At 35.7% G+C, this 22,392-nt stretch overlaps 2 protein-coding genes across 2 annotated transcripts in view; one reads left to right on the top strand and one right to left on the bottom strand.

Moving 5' to 3' along the window:
* The window catches only part of LOC133520757 (tachykinin-like peptides receptor 99D), a 249,977-nt gene that overhangs the window by 144,775 nt on the left and 82,810 nt on the right, over window positions 1-22,392 (top strand). The gene's annotated exons all lie outside the window — the stretch shown is intronic.
* On the bottom strand, window positions 7,226-10,738 carry LOC133520717 (thioredoxin-2-like). Its single transcript, XM_061855334.1, has 4 exons — window positions 10,043-10,738; window positions 9,347-9,423; window positions 8,976-9,147; window positions 7,226-7,524 (listed from the first exon to the last, which is right to left on the bottom strand). The coding sequence occupies exons 1-4, from the start codon at window positions 10,106-10,108 to the stop codon at window positions 7,309-7,311; spliced, it is 531 nt and encodes a 176-aa protein (XP_061711318.1). The 5' UTR covers window positions 10,109-10,738; the 3' UTR covers window positions 7,226-7,308.

Below are 22,392 nucleotides of genomic sequence, written 5' to 3'. Positions count from 1 at the left end.
CAACTAAAAGTGACTTTTAATTTAGATAATTGTCAGTTTATTTTTAATATTTTTTTCTATAGAAGTGATAGACAGGTTTTTCCTAGCGCATTCAATGGCAGCTTTTTACGGACCCGATTTTCACATTTACCTGCATCAGCCCATCATCTGCTGGAATTGTTAATGTTTTTGACTGTTTCATTCTTATATTTTAATACACTTTTGATTTGAGCCCAATAATAGTTTCGAGCTCTTACTCTATTCTATGTCAAATACCAAATGCGATTTTTGTACGAAGGAAATTGTATGATTTTCGACTTGGCCTAGAATGAAGTAACACACATTTTTTGTACTCGTAACTTTAGCTATCCTAACCTTCCTACGAAGAACTGAACTAAGTTTTATCGTAGTTCGTTGCACTTAAGCCGCATATTTACCCCAGATTTTACGATAATTATGACAGGTATGCTTCGTTTTCGCTAATTCTATTAGTAATCTTTGTGATGAGTCCAGGGTCACTTGTTTCTAGAGGTCTGCCGCTTCGAGGCCTCTGTTCAAGAGAAAACATACTAAATTAGTTATTTATTATGAAATGCACGAAAGTTCGAGGTAATTTTAAGCGTTTCGAAAACAGGCATGTAGGATGGTTCAAATTTTCTTGCTATTTGGAAAAGACCAATTTTTAGTTATTTTCTTCTATTTACCGTATAAAGTCGAACAGCATCAAACCAGAATCATATATATTGGAATAATAGTAATTATAATACTTTTTATCGCGGTAAGAAAGCCGAAGTTATCTTGCTTGGAAACAAAATTACAGCGGCTTGAAATTTACAGTTTTTTTTTTCGGTACAAGCCTAATGAAAGTATAAAAATGTAATAATATGGCTATTATTATTATACATAGGCTTTCACAATTATCGCACACTATTTTTACCTAGTCACTTTCTAACATCACAAACGTAACGTAACGTTATACAGGGTGATTCAGGAGACATGAGCAGGATCAAGCTTGAGCATTCAGTAAGTTATAAAGAACTGTTAAAAAAAAAGGTTTTAATTTATTTACGCGATGTATGGTCACCCTCTTTGATTTATCCATAACAAGTGACAAATTGAATGTCATCGGAGTCTGGTTACTTTTGAAAAATCGTATCTCACTCAATTGTGACATTTTGTTTTCTTCATAATCAAACTGCTGTCATAACGGTTAAAGAGGTTTTATCTTTCTTAATTAAGTGTTGTAGGGTGTCCATGATTGTAGATTATCAAATTTGTCCTTCTCAAAAAGTTAAATAACAGAAATAAAGCGAGATTGTTTTACTTAAATATGATGATGAACGGTTCATTAACATTTACTGATTGTGTAGGCTTAGTCCTGCTCACGTCTCATGAATCACCCTGTATAGTTCAAATATTTCGTATAAAGCGAATTTAATATTTAGGCTGTCAATGGTAATTCAGCGTGGAAGGGACGGCGGGCAGCGGTTTGTTTGTGTAAATTTTTAGTTTTAATCTTTAGGTTTACTTTTGTAAAATAATTATGCACTTTTACGAGATTAAGTTGCTTTAACAGTCATTTTGTCTTCAACCTATTTGGGCGTGCGGCGTCTGTCTGTGGACATCAATGGAACTGTTTTTACAAGCTTTTATTTAATAAATAAATAAATTATCATAGGGACATTCTTACAAAAATTGACCAAGTCCCACGGTAAGCCAAGAAGGCTTGTTTTGTGGATACTGTAAAGGGATACGGTCTATGTGAGTTGTCTACCACGAGACTGTGAAGGTTTCCAACATATATATATATATATATATATATATACACTGACGTATGACACATAGAGAGTTAGTCCTCAAAAGTGAAGCCGAAACACGATCGATGTGTGCGTGCAACGCTCGTGTCTTACGCTCAGCAACACACATATATACAAAAATGGGTTGCCAGTGTTAATGTATTCCCCTCAAAGTAGAAGGATTTTAACCACATCCTTATTTTTGGCTATCAATCATTTGGAAGTGTGTATGTAGATATTAAATTTGTAGCAAAAGCGTTCAAGGTTTCTTTTAGGGACTTTGCATTTCTGTACTTTGTGAAATAAGGTTTAAATAAATTTGTGTAAATGTTTATTTTTTTATTTTACAAATGTGCACAAAATAATAACAATAATTTTCTGAGCCTATTTACAAAGAGTGACGTTAAAATTCTGTTAGCAACATATCAATAGCCCTGAAACTGTAGCTGAAACTTTCCGTCCATCTCACAGATAGAAGCGGATCAGTCGGAAATCTAAACCGATTATTACACAAAATAAAAATATGAATTTAAACTGTAATTTTATAAAAAACTAAACATAATTTGAAATACAAGAATGAAAAACTAAAAAAGAATATAATTTTCTGTAGTCATACAAGGAAATTAAAGTAAGCATATTAATTTTATCAAATGAATCGCCATGCATCATTTGGAGGTAAAACGATTCATATCACCTGGCAACTTTATAAGTAATGGCGGCTGATGAAAATTTGGATTTTTGTATTTACTATTACGTAAAAATATCACATTACACTCGATACTTACGCGTGAAATATTATATCAGGCGGTTTGTTTTTATTCACTCATGTGTTGTGACACCCATTCACCGCACAAACAACCATCTTTCTTGTATTTTTTAATTTATAACCAGGAGGTGTACACAAACCAACTCGACCTTGATTACTGCGAGGGCCTTTCGGATACGATGACACGAGTGCGACATAATGTCGTACTCGAAATGGTTTTACTAGGGATGTACAGACTAGGAATAGTTCCAGTAGGTATACCAATGACACTTGCAAATAAAAAATTATATCCATAGAATATGACGTAATGGTCAGATTCGAGGATTGCATTGCAACACCTGGCTCGATGTGTCTCAGGAAACCGCGAAATGTCAATTGCCTACCAAGCACTGAAAATGATAAACGATAAAAATATACGTGTCTAAATTTTGTGAATTCTATCACAAATAGGTATTAGGGGTAACGAAATTGTTGATGGCTTTGCACATGAATCCATTAATAAATGAACAGAATACTGCATGTAAATCCTATGCAACAGAATTAATACCGAATTACCGAAAATAAGAAACTTATGCTTAGAAAAGTGAAACAAGAAATTCGTAGAAGATTCTGTTGTAAACGGTATATGGAATAGTAGTGTTCAAGGAGGACCCGTTTGGGTTCCATGATTTGATGGTGCCAGACTCGCTAGGAGGACGGCAACGTGTGCACTACGTCTGCGTTCGGGACATATTCCGTGTTTATCACCTCATGAAAAAAGAGATACAAACCTTTGAGAGCAATGTAATAGAATAGAAGACTTAGTCAACATATTTATAGAATGCACTATAGGCCAAGTTGAGCAGAAAAACATATTAGCTGCATATTATGAAATATTTTGGACAGTGCTTTATGCTTAAATATCTTGCTCTCTCAACCGCTAACCGCTAAATATTTTCATATTCTAAAAAAATATCTTGCACGTAGGTCTGAGAGTTAGTTACACTCGTGAACTCTCCTATGAGGCTGGCATCGTCACCACAAGTGAACAGAAGCCTCTATAAAAATAGGAATAAAAATGATGGAGACAGAAGGCTGTGGTCTGCAATAAAAGCTTGTACCGAAAATTCTTCCGAATTTCCATTTCAATTGAAACATAAGGCATTGCATTGTCACGTACAAGGGATCAATGTCAATTAAGAAGAAGGATAAATATAACGAAAAAAATATATATTTGCAGATTGTGTGGCTTATCAATTATTATAATTCCGATCCAATTCTATTAGTATGATAATTGAAGGCTTTTGGCTTAGCTTCAAACGATAATAATGTGGATAAAACTTTTTAGTATGAGTTAAGGTTATGCGACTTTCATTTGGACATCATAAAATAAACGGGCTTTAACACCTACTTTTCCTACTTTATTCAATTTAATTTGTATAATGGATTTTTTTTAAGATCATGTGCATAGTTTTAGTATTACATGTAAGTTAAACCTACACTAAATTATAGTACATCATATGCTAAGCCTCTGGGTGCCATATGTACATTGTACATCATCCCCGTATTTCCAGAAGGCGCAACAGCAGCAGCAGCAGCAGTTAGCAGCAGCAGGCGACTCTAACACTAGGCGCAAAGGGCTGTTGGAACAGTCATGCACGCAACGCATCATGGAGGCAGTTCTTTTACGTATTATTGCACCGAAGCAGTCATTGCGCGCCTCCGCGAACATACCTGACGCGCTGCAAAAACGAGGCAGTCCCAACAGCATCCTGAACCCATTTTTGTACTGGAAGCGCAGGGCATTGAAAATCTTTTTAGTACAATTTCGCCACACGTTTAAAAGATCTGGCAAAATGCTCTAAATAGCGTTATTTTGAAATTCCTATTACACCGCGCAAACCTGCGAGACAACATATTCCAACGCACCGCCAATGCCCTGCGCTCCCCCTCTATATCAATGTCGTCCTGAATATTAACGGTTATCGGATTACCCATTATCCTTATCGGTATGCCGTAAGTATGTTAAATTATTTTACTTCTTTAAACTTGTATGAGGAAAAACTCAGAAAAATGTATCCAAACAAAAGACGTCGGTTGACTAAACGTTTTTGACCTATGTGCTAAATATCTGCTTGGTAACATTTTATATACACCAAGGCGCAGACTATTAAGGAGTAGACTTAAGACAAGTTGAGAGTAGGTTAATTTTCGTTATTAATATCGAAAATCACAGTTATTTTCTGATTAGATATACTGGCTAATGATATATGAAGCATTTTTTCTATAAATAAGCGGAGAAATTCCGAAACCTCGGGCCCAAAAAGACACGTAGGTAACAGCTGTTGACTCGGCAATTCATCTTAGCACGCATACACGTACTGATAGTAAGCGAAGAAGACGACAATACGTAAAAAAATGGCGTCTAGACTAACGTTGTGTATCAGTATCGCCTAATTTGTGAAATATTTTAAAGATTAAGAAATTATTCAGTTGACTTAATATCCCCAATGTACCTTTTATGAATAATAACGTAAACAGAAAACGACACAAACTTAATAATAAACACATTTAAATAATAAAAAACTCAGAATAAAATGTAACCTAAAATTAAAAATCAATCAATCATCTCGGCTCAACATCATTGAGAGCGGGCGGGGCAGCCGTAGCTGCCGAGACTGCAAAATGCCGCAAATATATAGCTCTCACTGACCGGCATATATTTGTGGCTTTTGCAGTCGAAACTCTAGAGTTTCGACTGCAAAAGCCACAAATTTATGAGCGCTTGGGCACCACGGTCCTAGGACCGTGGTGCCCAAGCGCTCATAAATTAATTCGGCAACTTTCAAAAAAAATCATTGATATCACGGGGGACCGTAGGGCTGGCTCCTTCCTCGCCCAACGGATCGGCATAGCGATCCAAAGGGGGAAAGCAGCCAGCTTTATGGGAACCCTTCCACAGGGCTCTGACCTGGGTGATCTAGCTTAATATATTGGGCTAGGGCTAGGGCTTAATAACATGGGTGTATGTTTTTTTTTTTTTTTGGTTTTAATTTTAGTTTTGTAGGTAGTTTTAATAAAGCTTAACGTTGAAGTTGTAAGCTCCAAGCTTGGTGAATTAATGGATATACCAATAAACATTTAACATTCCTTCTTCAAAACGAATACTTTATAAGATTATCTTTGTATGTTTTTCTTCTGTGGTGCAATAAAGAATATTTATTTTCTCAAGTCTTGTAAAATCATTAGCGCTTGAAAATATTCACCATAACTATTCCGTTTCCATAACTAATTTGTTTTTATTTGACACAACTATAATGATTCAAAGTTAATGAAGTTCATTTAGTTTAATAGGTGACGCTACGTTGAAAGTGGAAATGAATACCAACGAGAGTTTCTCAGTTGATTACAAAATGAAGCGGTTAGTCCAATCACCAAAGGATACTCTTATACCCTACTTCGCAAAACAGTCTACTGGCCTTGTTACTCTAATCTCCACCGAGGGATAGCTGCCAGGCGCCAGTAGGTCATACAAGGTGTAACAAATATAATGGTGATCCGTTTAAAGGCGTCAGGTGATAAGCAAAACTCACGAATTACTACCACAAGTTCATAGCCATAATAAACCATATTAATACTACAATATGGTTGATTTTTGTTTAATTATTTTTTAGTAATTAGTGAGTTTTGCTTGTCATCTGACGATATTGGGTATCGTGTTCTGTTTGGGAAAAAATTAAAGAAACATTCTTGACACGAATAATGTTAGGCCATTACAATGATCGGCCGACTTGGACAATCAGCCCCACAGAAAAAAAAACCGTATCAAATACATTTTTCTTCTACTTTTTCCTAATCAGAATCAGAACGCAATACAGAATAGGCCCTTAAAAGGATCCCCATTATTTTTGTTACACCTTGTATATTATATATAATCAGTCAAAAGTTACAATTCTGGTTGAAGAAATAGCACATTTGACACTGACTGATCATATTTATAATAAATCCATACCAAACACATAACCTGTACAATCAGAATACGCCTCCTGTATCAAATCATAAAATGTTTTACAGTACATATGGTGCTACTTTACCGCACTAGTGCGATAATTAGCATATTACGTAACTATGTCGGAAATTTAAACGGCCATATGTCCTGTAAAATGTTGTATGATGCATGCGCGAATAGGTAATTCGCAACTCGTGTCGATTTAAAACACTCCCTTCGGTCGTGTTTTAATTTATCCCCACTCGTTTCGAATTTCCTATATTTCGCACTTGTATCGTAATGTACTATTAACACACTAGTTCGTTTTTGTAAGCATTAGAAACAAGGTAGGCGTTCGTAACGTGTCTTTAAAAAACACTTTTGATAAATTTGCCACAGAAAATATGTAACAACAATTATAAATTGTATACGATTATTTTCCTTTTATGATTATATAAAATATTTTTTAATGGCGCTTTTAATAACGTATTAAGATTGTTTACCTTTTTTCTAATGCTAAAGAAACGAAGCATAACTAGCCAGCTTTCGTTGCTCCTAATTTTAAATTCACTTTTTTCCGAGGCACACATACATGACACAACTACGTCATCATCATATTGTGTCTGCGTGAGGCTTCGTTTTCTACCAGAATGCTAACATTATTTATAACGTGATTATTAAGATTTTCAATAAAGATGTTATAGGAAAACTTGAAAATAACATATTTAATTTATTATTTATTTATGTTTTAATGATTTTTATACAAATACACATAATAAAGTCAGTTAATCGTTTTGCTGTTATTCGTCTAATAAATTAGATGAATCTGATGATTCTGAGCTACTTTTTGAGGGCGACATGAACTTAGACACAGTGCCACGTAAATCACAGTTACTGCCATGTATTTCTTCGATTTTCTTCCCATTTTTTACAAAAATGAATCTTGGGACACTAGGCAGGTTACTCAGCCCATACTTCCAAACCTCATGATCGTCTTCAAGGTTATCTCTGTCCACCTGGAAAAAGAGAACATTCATTATCATTACTTCACGCACTGATAGTGGAACTACGTCCGCCGCGGTAGCAACAAGATATTGAACAATGCATACAAGCAACATCATCAGTCTGTATAACTTATTACCAGCTGTAGTGTTTTATACTAAGATAAGAACCCATGATGTAACCAAGGTACCCAGTTCAGTTGATGGTGTTGAGTGACTGCCTATCTTCTCGTAGCAAAGGGGTTCTAAAAGAAAGAATTGTGAAGTGCACACCGGAAGCTAAGTAATAGGAAGGGTAGGTAATAGGTAGTACCTTTAAAATAATTCAGAACTAAAAAAACATTTTTAGTTCAAACTAAACTGAGGACCTCCTTTAAATATTGGCAGTTAATAACTTAATAAACCTATGCTAAATAGACACGGCCGGTTTCACAATGTCCAAATATGGTCCTGAATAAGACACTTGCCCCTTATCTGACTAATAAAGTTATCGTTTCACAATTTTCAAATAAGCTTAACTGGTAGATAAAGTGCAAAGTTTTATAGGAAGTTGTATCTGGCAGTTAATTTGTTTGTTAATTAACTATCCAATATTAGTATGTAGTAGTAGTAGTAGTAAAACAATTTATTGTACAAAAAGTAACATAAAACTGGAAAGAACAGACATCATTTGTACAAAGGCGAACTTATCCCTTTCAGGGATCTCTTCCAGTTAACCTTTGAGCAATTGAGGAAGAATTGGAGAACGGTAGACATCAAAATTGTACTAAACGGCCTAAAAAAAATATATAATTTCCTAAAAGATAGGTAAACCTATAAGTCCTATAACCTACAATATATAATACATTCTATACTATATAATACATATATATAAATCTACCTAACCCGCACATATCTTTTTGATTAAGTTCCGTCCGAAAGCCACAACTTTTTTAAATTCGCCTTAAGCGATGCGATTGACACTGTCGAAGAGAAGACGGTAAGGAATTACATAATTTAACAGAGTACACAGACTTGTCATAGGATCGGTGTCTGTGAGGCGGGATAGCCAGAGAGAGAATTGCACTGAAACGGAGCCGGTGCCCGCTGCCATCCGCTAAAAATTTAAATTTCTCCGAAAGATAAGGGGGAAAAAAGAATAGGACGTTAAAGAGAATGGAAAGTACATGTATCTACGAGGCCGAATAGGCAGCCATTTGAGTTGGGAGCGGAAAGATGAGCAATACTTTACTTGGACATTGTGAAACAGGCCCACAGTCTCACACTAAAGAATGACTCACACCAGAATGGAGGCGTCTGACACTTCATTTATATAGAAAGCCACTTCCAGGCTCCGGTAATCATGTCCGGCAATCATCCGGTAATGACATCGATAGAAAACGAAGTACCGAATGCCTGTGAGTTCTTAACAGTAATGAAAACGGATATATTCTGTACCAGGATACACATTCTTCAAAGCACCTTACCATTAGGACGACCAGGTTGTTTGTCTTGGCTGCAATATCTTCGACGGTAGGATTAATCTTTTTGCAGTGCGGGCACCAAGTAACCATGAAATAGATTATCACCAATTTGTCGCCGGCCCCAGCGATCTGAGTCTCTAGGTCCGTCGAGTTTTTTATAAAGATTATATTGCTCCTGAAAAAATAAGTATATTTTTAAAGGTCTTCAGGCGACCAAATTTACTTGATAAAACTTGGTTTATTATATAAAACCATGTCATTTGTCAGTGACAAATCCTTTAAAGGAAATCGCAAAGAAAATGGACAAACTAAAATATACGTCCGACGAAAACTTGTAAGGATTTTGTGAAATGCAAACAAACGTTTAGCCTTACTCTGGTTTTACAGTAGTTGTGTCATGTGTGTTCTGCTCTCCAGACTCGTCAGAGTCAGATTCAACTCCCAAGGGTCTCTGCAATCATAAATAGGTATTTTATCAGCAACAAGCCATCTAGCCTCTATGGTACCATTTTGACAACTTTCACCAGGGGGCACGCTTCCTATATACTTACTTCACTCTTTGGGGCACACCAAACGAAATTCAAAATGTATCGGACGGATAACTCACAAACATTTTATAAATGGACAAAACACAAGTGCAGGACATTGATGTGCACGTATCTGCTATAAGCTGCCTGTGCATTCATAAATAAATACATAAATTTAAGATGCTACAAGAAGTCACGTGACTTTTTCCATATGTTATTTAAGATTCAATTGGCGTTCGATTGTCATATTGGCCAAGCTGTGCTGTTAATAACTATTTCTATTGTTAATAGTTAATAACTATAACTATTTCGGTAACTTTTCAGTAGGGCTAAGTTGATTAAATAGGCAAGGCAGGTATCAGATCACAAGTCACTTAGTCCTGTATTAGGAGACTAATATTAGTAGAAGACCTTTAGGGGTAATGGTCCTTTGAAGATTAAGTAAACTAATGAAAAGTACCTCTAACTCAATAAACCTATCGTAGACGGCAAACCGCCGACGTCATGTAAAACACTCACTAAATAAAATAAAGCTTAACTGACCTTGTCTTTTGCCAGAGCAGTAGCAAGCGCACATATTGCCAGTAACAATGACAACTTGCATTGCATCTTGGGAAATTCAACTCGCAGGTGCTAGTTTGCAAAAATCAAATATCTGGGAACTCCGCAGAGCAATTCTCGTATGATGCGCAGAAGTGATCTTGCACCTAAACGTCTCATTATCGAGAGTCACTTCGTTCGCCAGAAAGGAGATTACAGCAAAAAAATTATCTAGTGCGTCAGAGGTTATCATTGTCACAAGAATAACAAGCATTATATATGAGACTTTCTGGCGTTGAGATAAAATAAAAAAACAAAGAGTAGAGTTTTGTCCATTCTTGTCCGTTTATCCGTTCCTTAGTCCTTATGTCCATATGACACAGCCATTTATCTCAAAATCTATAAGATACATTTGAATTAAAATTTGATCATAGGTGTATTGTGTGTACCGCTACTAAGTTCAGAAATTAAAATGAAAAAAATATCTACTAATCTTTAAGAGAGGCACATGTAACTAAAAGTAAAAAAAAACGGTCAAGAGCGAGTTGGTTTTACTCGCGCACCGAGGGTTCCGTAAAAACTTTGAATTATCTCGTGTAACTATAAAGGCGAAAGACTTTTGAACAGAAGTACCTATACTAAATATATTTGTGTACAGCGCCATCTATCGCCAAATTGTTTAACTAATGCACGTATGTTGGTTTTTCGAGGATTATTCTCTGTGTGAACCGATTTAAAAAAATGATCTTTTATTTGAAAAAAGGTGTATTTAATGTAAACTCAGAGAAATTCCAGGTGTAATAAACACACGTAAAGTTGGTTAAATTGCAAACTGAAATCGGAAAAGTTTTTTTTAATTAAAAAAAAAAGTTACTAGATAGAGGTCTAATTATATTTTTCCTGCAAAATTTATAGTAATGTTAATATTATGTAAAAAAATCATAATTTTGCGTCGGTAAACATCGGAGATAAGGGGGGGAACGGTATTTTTTTTGTTCACATTTTCCTTCATAAATCAATGTTTTCCCAAAAAAAAAACAGGAAAGAAATGTTTTGGAATGTACAATTTCAGCTCTTTCAAATAATACCCCACTTAACCTAGTCACTAGACATTGGGTATTTTCCATAGTTGGTTTATAAAAAAAAAAATACTTTCAATGTGTCTGGGTTAGCGTTGTTCATAGCTATTCCAAATTTCAAATCGATAGCTTAAGTGGTGCTCGAGATATTTAGCGATGTGACAGACAGACAGACAGACAGATGGATGGAGAGACAGAGTCGCACCATAAGGGTTCCTTTTGTACCTTTTTGGTCCGGAACCCTAAAAACATACAACCGAATGGAACCTCCGATTTTTTCGAATTATGGAGATGGTTAAAAAAATATCTGCGTTTGACACATTATTTGTAGCTCTTTAAAAATAAGATTAGGGTTTCTAAAAACATGTTTTACTGAAGTTAATAAATTTTCTAAATAATCGCTTCGAAAATCGATATTAATGTTTTCCCTCCCCCTTTTCCTAACTTTTGAACTCGGTGTATAAAAATGTGAATAAAATCAAGAAAATTAAACTTAAGAAATACTTTCATTGAAAACTATTTTGAACATGATTGGTTGACCTATTTACTCATGAGCTTTTAACAAAAAACTCTTTTACTCCGTACTCCAATACTTTTCCGCTCCAATACTGCGTCACGTCTGAAATATTTTGCCGTATATTAATACAAATTCTACCGGCGCGCGGACTCCAATACTTTCCCGCTAGGACAGTACTGCGTCACGCCGGCCAGGATAAATATTTATTGACTGAAATATTTCGCTGTATACTCGTAATAATACAAATTCTATATTTTGCCGTTGCTTATTTTTTAATAATCTAATAGCCGATTGTGGTTGTCTCTAGAATAACGACTAAAACTTCAATAGAAAATTTATAAATAATATAATATCTCTTACTGATTGGAGTAAGCAGTGAAAGTAAATGTCACGTGCCTTAGTGGCTGTAGCCACTTAGCCTTATTGGCCGCAGTGCGTTAGGTTATATTCTGCAAATTAAACCTGCCTTTTAGCATGGACAAGTCTCTACTTCTGAAGCAATTCAGAGCTTCAATATGGTCGCACTGATGCTAGAACAACGTTCTTTAACTCAAGCTAAAAATCCCGTCTAAGTAAATCATTTTATTCAAATCACACGCGTTACGCATCTCTTTTTGCGGCGTGATTATCTTAACCCATTCAACGCTAATCACGACGCCTTGTTATTTTGCCTCTACGAAGCATTTCCTCTACATACCGGGAAACCTATGTTATCGGCTATGATGTGGCGTTGCGACCGTATTCACCTCAGCGGTGAATATGATAAAATTTTCTCGATAGCCTCTTTCAAAGGATTGGAATGTTTCAGCTGTGTAAACTAGGGTTTGAAATTGTGAATCACGGAGAAGCCATTGCCTTTTGAAAAATAGGGAATGAACGAAATATTCACGCACTTTGGAGTTAAAAAATTTCTAAAAAAGTGAAAAGTTTTACTGGCTTGTCAGCTGCCAGACGTCCGGAGCTACTAATAACGACATAATAGCAAACTAAGTAGAATAGTTCCTGAAAGTGAAAGTAAAAGTCTTTATTCCTCAATTTAGGCATATTACAATGTACTTTTGAATGTCCAAAACTGTTTGTTGCTTTCATTATCATAATTATACTTATTACAGATTACATACTGTGTACTTTAGCTAGTAGCACATTGCGTGGGATTCGGAGTGTCCCGGCCTAGTAGCTCAGTTGCTGCGTCTGTATATTTCCTTACCGACTCGACTTGATTTCTTTTCGACCACATTGTCGTCATTTGTTAGCGGTGTCACCGCTTGTTCGAGTCTTGCAACTGATTGACTCCTCGAATCAGCACCAAGTTGTTTTGTGTTTGCAAATAGATGGCTTTTATGTGATGAGTGCTTGAGGTTCTGCGAGACGATGGATGTAGGGCCTTCTTCTGTAATATGTTAATTATATATTTTGTCATTTGTATTATTTGTATGAAACTGTATATAGGTTAAACAGTAAACTGATAAATGTCATATACTAAGAAAAAGTGACCAAGGCTTTTAGTGCCCCAGGCTGAAATCGAACCAGCGACCTGTGCAATTGCGGCAGATGCCTGACCCATTAGGTCACCGGGGTCACGGCGGCATAGGTTGAATTTCACTGTTTCACTTGGTCACTTTTTCTTAGTATATGGCATTTATTTCAGTTTATAATTGATATAGTAGTGTTTCTACTTTAAATAAAAAGAAATTGAAATATTTTCTGAAAACAATTTAATTTGATCCAATACTTCTTATAAGTTTCACAGTGATAACGATAACTGTAACGCTGTGAATACTGATCAATTAAAAAAAACATTCAATTTTCCAGGGCTAGCCGTCTATAGTCTATAGTAAAAGTTTAGTAGCCAGAGTGATGTATTCGTAATTCAGTGCATTCAAATCAAGCCGTTTGTATCCCGAACGACTCTCGAGCGAATTGGTAAACTGCTTTGCCAGTCATGCCTACCGTTATTTAAAGACTGTTGGGTGATTTGGATTAATTGAATCGGTGTCTGGGGCGATATAAAAACAGGTAAGGTTTGCTCGCACTGTATGTAATTTTCCTATATATATACCTGTTTATTTGTGTTAAAAGGTTGTTTACCTTTACACAAACGCCTACAGATTTTCGCCAAAGCTAATGTTAATTCAATGAACTTAACGAACTGTAAAATGACAGGTTAATTTTGACGTACGCACATTGACTTTGCCCACTCATTTGATAAATCAATTTATCGATAGGATATACATAGTAAGCGACAAATCCAAGTACATTTTGTAAATAGGTTGTTTTTCACTCCAAGCGGGCAGCAAAAGAAAAGTCATGTTATAGAATTTGCTGATTGCTTATGTATAATAAAAAAAAAAGTACAATAATAAACCTTATAATAAACTACTACTAAAATTAACTATGAATTAAAAAAAACTTAAACTCACCTATCTTAGGTCCCCTAGATCTGACCTCTGCGGAAGGCTGGCCACATTCCCACGCTAAATAGCTATGGCTATTCTTTGGCCTAAAAATGAGCCAGCCCTAGGGTCACCTGAAGTCACAATCAGCCTTTTTTAAGGCTCTCGAAAAGTTTATCGGGTCTCTACCGCGAACGCCGCAAATATGTGGTTGTTTGTAAGACCAGCATATTTGCGGCGCTTTAGGGTTTCGGCTGCTGCCGCTGCTCCGCCAGCTCTCACAGACGTGGCATTTGCTGATTTGTACATTTCATTTTCAGGTTTGGGAGCATTTAAAAATATGACGAAATCGAAGTATTGCATTTTTCAAAGGCTGAAATGCAGAATAAATTTAGCAGTGTTTTTTTGACAATTTAAATGGGTATTTTTCGCAGTTACAATCATATTGAAATTTATGTATTTTTTATACAAAAAACTGAAAGTAAAAATTTCACATTTAATTGTCGATTAAATGGGATGGGCAATGGGAACTGCATTCGTTTTAGAGATACATATCATAAAGCGCAAAAATAGTCAGAGTGCCGCGCGCCGTAGGTACTAGCGATTCCTTAGTAACCCAGTCAAGTAAAGGGTTTTTCCGAATTTATTCATCATTCACAGGATTGGCGCCAGTGAATGAAATACCCTTATTGATGCCAAACTGTTCATTTACTAGAACATGTTTGTTCATTCACCCATTGTTGATTTCCCATTTTTCTACAATTAAATTCATATGATATAAAATACAGGAACATTATGAAAACAAACTATAATACGTTTTTGAGCTTTTAACATTCTTAGAATCCATATAAGATGATGCCAAATTATGCCATAAAATATTTTATAAAGTCTAAAAATTCGCTTTCGAAGTTGATCACTTTGGTACCTCGCAATAGGTACACTCACCCTACCGTTCTTTAGATTTCTTTTATATTTTGGTAAATTATATAGTAATTGTACCTATTGTACATTATATAAACATTTCGATACAAAAGGTACTTAGGCAACTGTATAATATTTCCATGATGGAATTTGCAGTAGAATTCCTGTTGAACGTAAACATGCAGCTTCGAGCCGCTAGAAGCGTTTATCTTTTGTTGGAAACTTGGTGTAACACAACGTTTCCAACCCAATTGTGCTTAATGGAAATCCATTAGGAACTGAGCCATATTTGCAGCCTCCAAGGAAATTCATTTTTTTTTTCAATATAGGGTCAATGCAAGGAGAGTTAAGTCTAAGTAGTTTAGAAAAGTATAGATGACACTGACAAATATTCGAAGTAGACTGAACTATCCTTTGTAAAATTTTGGGACATGGCAACTAAGACAATCGTTTATGGTCTCTATTTTAATTTGTGGGTCACTTCTTTCACGAATTTTCTTTCTTTCTTTTTTCTTTTTCGAACGTATATACGAGATTCGTCATGGCTTTCATATTATTTATCACGGTTTAACAAAGTAGCCCATAATTCGAAGTAGGTTTCGCCATTCAAAAAGCGATTACAAATGCAACAATAAATATGTAGTATATAGACATGACAAATAGTGATATTTTAAACTTAAAATTCATCTCCAAATATTTTATACCTGTGTGTGTCATGTCTCTGCCGCTCTCTAAATGAAAAACCTATGGTCAGGTGGGGTAAGGGGAACTATAAGGGAAGGTGAACACTTGTAGGGAAAATAAAGAGAGACACATAAAGATATTAAAAACTAAATTAAATGATAATACTAAAAATAAAGCTAATTCAAAAATAAAATTAACTTCAAAATACTTACGTAGAATTCCTCGTTCGGTTTCTCTTTTGACCCTCCACCTTCCACCTGACCTTTTATACCCCATAGTTACTGCGAGCTGAATGGTTATTATATAATATAATGCTTATAAATAACAACCGTGGAATATTTCAATCGTCCATAAAGTTGTAGTAGAATTCCTATAGAATGCAGTTGCAGTGAGCCGCCTGGAACGCTTGCCTATTGTTGGAAACTGCTACGATTCCGACGCAATTGTGCTTAGTGGAAATCCATTTACATAGTTAAGTGGCTGAGTCGGTAGTTGAAATACAAACTTACTGTTTAGGCTTAACTTAAGAGGAAATTAGAAGGGGACCAAAAGATATGACTTGCCGTGCCGCGCGGAACTAGCGACTTTTACCGGCGGAACGGAATTTGTTTTTTATCTTAATTAGGTACTCCAAAAATCCACTTCTGTTTAAAGTTTTACTCGTCAGATCCCTCGGTACAGATATTAGTAGATATTTTATACTAAAAATATACTGCTATTGTATGCATGTATTTCGATATACTATTAAAAATAAATGAAAATTAGACATGGGTTCGTGATTTTTTCTACCAAGCCAAATTTAACCTTGTAAGGTTTTAGTTAGAATCTGCCCGCACAAATATAGTCTAGTTTTCGTGCGATTTTTTAATGGTAGTTTTCCTTATTCAAAACGTGTAAATTTCAATATAAAACATAAAATTTTACCTCTTAAGCAAGTAATGCTCAGTTGGCACGCTTTCGTAACGGAAGTATATCACGCGCATGAGTGTTCCTGCCTAAATATGCTGCTTTTAATTTTACAGTAGCTGCAACTAACTGACCTCAAAAAAATAAATCACTCATTTATAGCGTTATTCATAAATTAGAGAGTATATCTAATAGATCATATACGGAAGAAAAAGTCTGAGAAGCTGCACCTTGGTTAGTTTTCTTTAGTATGTATATGACATGATTTCAGTTCGTAATTTATATATCTACTAGTATTTCTACTTAAAATAACACAAATCGAAATCTAAATATTTTCATAAAATTATTAGATTTGTTTCCTAGTTATTCATAAATGTCTGTTAAAATAACAAACCGTTGATAATCATCCTTGGCCGTAATTATGACATTTGTGTTTGTTAGACAGACAGTACTAATTATAATCATATTAATGAACTATATGGGCACAGAAATTGAAAATAAAATTGGCCAAGTGCGAGTCGGACTCGCACACGAAGGGTTCCGTACCATTATCTAAAAATCACTTTTTTGTATGGGAGCCCCTTTAATTGTTTATTAAATTCTGTTTTTAGTATTTGTTGTTATAGCGGCAACAGAAAATTCAACTGGCTAACTATCACGGTTCATGAGATACAGCCTGGTGACAGACGGACGGGCGGACAGACAGCGGAGTTTCAGTAATAGGGTCCCGTTTGACCCTTTGGGTACGGAACCCTAAAAAAGGGTTGTGCCTTTAGTTGGTCTGTTCCCTAGCTTTTAGCTTTTTTTAAACCTCAAAAGTAGTGGTACCTAATTAAATAATATCTAACATTGCGGTGTAATCATATGTAAACGACACTATAACCCAGCGCATAGTTACTCAGATTTAATTTTGGAGGTAAAAGTTACCACTACTTTTGAAACATAAAATTTCTAATCTGAAAAAAAAAAACGGACTATGGGCGAGATCTATAACATCTTTATATAAATTCTTATATTTTTGACATCAATGCAAATTTATTATATAATTGTCTTTCATGAAATAAATCATCTAATCTAATCTAATCTAAGGAAATATTAAAGATTGCACCACGACTGCAGTCTTCTGCAGGAAAGTTCGACTTAATTCAATGATAGCTCGTAAAGTCGTAAACGGCGATAGTAAAATTTAGCTAAGTTTGTGAAAAGTTCTGATGTCATCTGGCAACTGTAAAATCTAAAGTTGTATGGAAAATTTTACATCTATCAACGTTTGCTAAACTGGAAGAGATTTTTTCTGAAATTTTAATGATATGACAGAGAAAAAAACGTTAATAGAGTCAGACCAAGATAAGTTGGCGGCGGTTTTGATAGCCCAGCCTGTGCAAGTGTTAAGTAAACGTTAAAATGTTATAAAGATTGACGTTTAAAATAACATTTTCACTGTCTGGGCTATCAAAATCTCTGCCAACTACCTATGAAGCTATTAAGGCAACATTAGATAAATACGTTACGTTACCGTTATCATAAAATTTCTCGAATGAAAAAGGAAACAGGAATCCATCACAATTATCTCCAGCCAAATATTCACGTACGTTAAACTCACATATGCGAAACCACGTGCGAATATTGGAGAAACCCGAAACAATAATTTGTTTAGACGTGCTCCAGTGACGCTTCGCTTAATCTATAGGGCGCTTCATTTTACTTTCAAACCGGATGATCCTTACCTACGGAATTACATATACAGAGTGCCATCTAAATTTATTCCATTTATATTAAAATACATAGGTATACCTGTCATTCATATTAAAAGACCTGTCCGCCCTCGGAATACCCAACTGGCGTGAAGTGGCGCAGGATAGGGCGGAGTGGCGCTCTCTTGTGTCAGAGGCCGACATCCTGTTTGGGTCACTGAGCCAGTGAAGTAGTAGTAGTAGATTTACCTTTAAAAAAAAATCATTTTAATCATATAACTATTTATGTGTTGTAGGTGGAGTAACCGCCATTACATTCTGCTTCTCGTCTGACATTATTTTAAGCTCCTGATACGACACTACATTAACCTTCTCTGCCTTGATCCATAAATGCACGTGTCGGCTTTCGACGATTTCTTTTAATATAAAAAAATATTCAAAAAAAATTGCGTGGTCCAATCTAAGCAGGCAACACGTGAGCGATGAAGGTTTAGGGATTTCATAAATGTTTCGTTTGACCAGAAAATCACGGTAAGCTTGATCTAAAATTCTGTGAACTTCTTAAAATAACTTATATTGGTTTCGAGTTCCAAAAATAGTATTCCATGAAAACAGGACTTCTTTGCGTATATAATATTACCATATTTATTACCTTTGACCTTCAAATTGAAATAAACAGAAGCCAAAAGAAAATAATTCTTGAAAGTCTAGATATTTCGTATAGTTAAACTAGCGGTTCTATTTCCATTTTATTTATTGTAATCCGTCTACATCTTATAACTATATTTGATACAATATAATAATCATAAATTATTTTCTCCTGATATAGTAATCCGAAATTACAGTACTGACAATCCATACTAATATAATAAATGCGAAAGGAACCCCTGTCTGTCTGTTACCTATTCACCCTTAAACTGCTGAACTGATTAAGATGTAATTTGGTATGAAGATCGTTTGGTATGAAGATTTGGTATGAAGATCGTTTTTATCAAACATTATCATCATCCCACGCAAACGAAGTCGCCGGCCAAAGCTCTTGTTTCCTTTTTTGTCTAAAACTTATATTCCAATTTGTATATATGATTTAAATTCCACCCTGTGTTTCATCCCTTAACTCTGCTTGTTTTTCAGCTTCGGACGGGTTTCGGAGTATCGTTCATTTAGCATTTATAATTTCGTTATCGTTTAAGTCACAGAACCCTTTCTACAACGTGTTAGTTGTCTAGTAATTAATTGATGGAAACAATATACAAAACGTTAAAATCCTCATAAATTATTCTTGTTTTCTATTGGATAAAGATATTGAGGCCTATTCTGTTTAACAAAAATGGTTTCGTGGTGATTTGATTTGATGATATTAGCGTGCGCCGCTGCACTAATTAGCGCGAGTCGCTAATACGTTAAAATCCTGATATATTATACTTGTTTCCCGATGGATAACGATATTGAGGCCTATTCTTATTAACAACAATGGTTTCGTGATGATTTGATTTGATGATATTAACCTGCCCCGCTGCACTAATTAGCGTAAGTCGCTAATGAGTCACTAATGCTGACAGGTGCTCACAAAATGCAATGAGATCGACATCTGATTGATGAAACGACTCTCATTAAGCATCTCACTCGTAAATATAATAATAAAGCCTAACGGCCCGATTCGAAGCATGAGATACGATAACGATAAGTTCTGGTTTAGATATCGTTTATATGTCGTATAATTGACAAAAGCAGCTCGATTCGGGCAACCAATGTCACTTTGACGTTAGAAATATTGTAGATAGATCTTATTGGGATCACAGCGGAATCGAAATAAACGTCAATTTTGACATGTCGTTTAGTTATCGATCATTCCAAGATCTTAAACGTGTTTTAATTATTTGCAACTATTACTTTCTTTCTAGTAAGTTACGCACACGCCAGCGAATATGTCATTGTCAAATTTTTGGTAGCCGTATAGTTCCATAGATACTGACACACAACGCACAGTCTGACCAGTTAAATTTAAGATAAGATCGTTGCACAACTTAACAAAGAAAGGATTTATTACTTCTCTTATAAAAGAATATTATACAGATCCAGATTCCAGATCTAGAGCAGAGCCCAACTGGGGAAGTACCTCCACCTTACAGAAAACCACAGCCAAATAACACTAAACCCTACTCATAGTGCTAGTTCCAGCCGGTGAGAAAGGTTGCCAGACCTCAACGAGGGTGCGGAGTGTTAGGGTCGGCAACGCGTATGAAACTCCTCTGGAGTTGCAGGCGTACATAGGCTACGGATACTGCTTACTACCAGGCGGGCCGTATGCTTGTTTGCCACCGAAGTAGTATTTAAAAAAAAACATGTAATTAATTGCATATACTTAGTAGTTGTGTAGAGGTACAAAACTGAACTTATGCTAAATAAAATAAATAAATAAATATTATAGGACATTATTACACAAATTGACTAAGTCCCACAGTAAGCTCAATAAGGCTTGTGTTGAGGGTACTTAGACAACGATATATATAATATATCAATATTTATAAATACTTAAATACATAGAAAACACCCATGACTCAGGAACAAATATCCATGCTCATCACACGAATAAATGCCCTTACCAGGATTTGAACCCGGGACCATCAGCTTCGTAGGCAGAGTCACTACCCACTAGGCCAAATCGGTCGTAAAATTCAACGACACGTTACTTTAACTTCAGAATCACGCTTAATTTTTCGAGCTACAGATAAATATTGTAAAGTCATCTAAATGCATCGAATTGGCTAAAAGCCAAGTCCTTATTTAAGAGTCCTTATTCCTACAGACGAGCGTATTTTGTAAAATGCTTCCTTTTTCATTCAAGATGACGACGTAACTATTAGTATTTATTCAAAAACTGATAACGTACTTAAATAATCGTTTCCTAAACTAGGGGCTCCAACAGTTCAAATTTTCATTTTCTCTTTTAAACCTCTTTTTTAATGAGGTTTTTTGGGAGTCTTTTCCAAATTTTGCAGTGAGATGTGGCATTTCGATTCTCAATTTTGCTATAAACAAGAATCATTTGGTACATGAATGACTACAATTTGATTCAACATATCTCGTACGAGGGGCTGGAATGATTAACAATCGAAGATTCATTTGAAAAAACTGATAAAATACCTTCCGAGTTTTCTTCATTTTTTTGGCGAAAACAGGGTTTTATTATATTTTATTTCCGCAAATTGTACGCATATTTTGCTTTAAAAATAATATTATAGCAAACTGTAACTTTATGTTAACCTATAAAAAAAAAATCGTAACTATGGGACCTACATTGCCGTAAATTTATATTTTTTTAAAACACGTATAAATCACGCAGCAGCGACGCCCCGCTCTCAGTCCGCGCGGAGCGCGCTTAGAGGACGGACCTGTGCTCGATTGTCAGGCATTCGTTGCGATCGTAATCAGCTACGGAGTTCCGAGAAGTGCTATATACTGCGATTAGAAAATCTTAATAAAAGTTCATTTTTTACAGTATGCCTAACAGACTCGCTTATTGATGAATTTTCAGTGTTACTTTTTTTTTAATACTAAGTCGGTGGCAAACAAGCATACGGCCCGCATATGTACGCCTGCAACTCCAGAGGAGTTACATGCGCGTTGCCGACCCTAACCCCCTCCCGCCCCTCGTTGAGCTCTGGCAACCTTACTCACCGGCAGGAACACAACACTATGAGTAAGGTCTAGTGTTATTTGGCTGCGATTTTCTGAAAAACGCATTTTCACTTGAAATTACGTTAGGGTTTGCATTATTATTTTTGACCCGGATGAAGTCCAAGTTCTCATGATGGAGTCAGGAGTTGGTCACCAGAACTCCTAATCTACTAATTATAATCCCATCGTGTTTGGGCTCAAAAGATTTGCCCTGACGAAGACCATCGATCTAGATGAGGTCCAGGGTCTCATGATGGAGTCAGGAGTTGGTCACTAGAACTCCTAATCTACTCATTATAATTCCATCGTGTTTGGGCTCAACAGAGTTGCCCTGATGAGCACCTTCAATCTAGATGAGGTCCAGGGTCTCATGATGGAGTCAGGAGCTGGTCACCAGAACTCCTAATCTATTCATCATAACTCCATCGTGTTTGGGTTCAATAGAGTTGCCTTGACGAGCACCATCAATCTAGATGAG

Source organism: Cydia pomonella, chromosome 8 (genome assembly GCF_033807575.1).
Source record: "Cydia pomonella isolate Wapato2018A chromosome 8, ilCydPomo1, whole genome shotgun sequence".
Taxonomy (NCBI): Eukaryota; Metazoa; Arthropoda; class Insecta; order Lepidoptera; family Tortricidae; genus Cydia; species Cydia pomonella.
This window is presented reverse-complemented; position numbering and strand designations above follow the sequence as displayed.

Excerpts from the sequence above, each read along its gene's own strand:
- LOC133520717 (XM_061855334.1), bottom strand. The coding sequence starts at position 10,108 with ATGCAATGCAAGTTGTCATTGTTACTGGCAATATGTGCGCTTGCTACT. Across the intron at positions 9,148-9,346 it reads ACAACTACTGTAAAACCAGA|GAGCAATATAATCTTTATAA; the intron begins GTAAGGCTAAAC and ends TTATTTTTTCAG. Across the intron at positions 7,525-8,975 it reads ACAACCTGGTCGTCCTAATG|GTGGACAGAGATAACCTTGA; the intron begins GTAAGGTGCTTT and ends CTCTTTTTCCAG.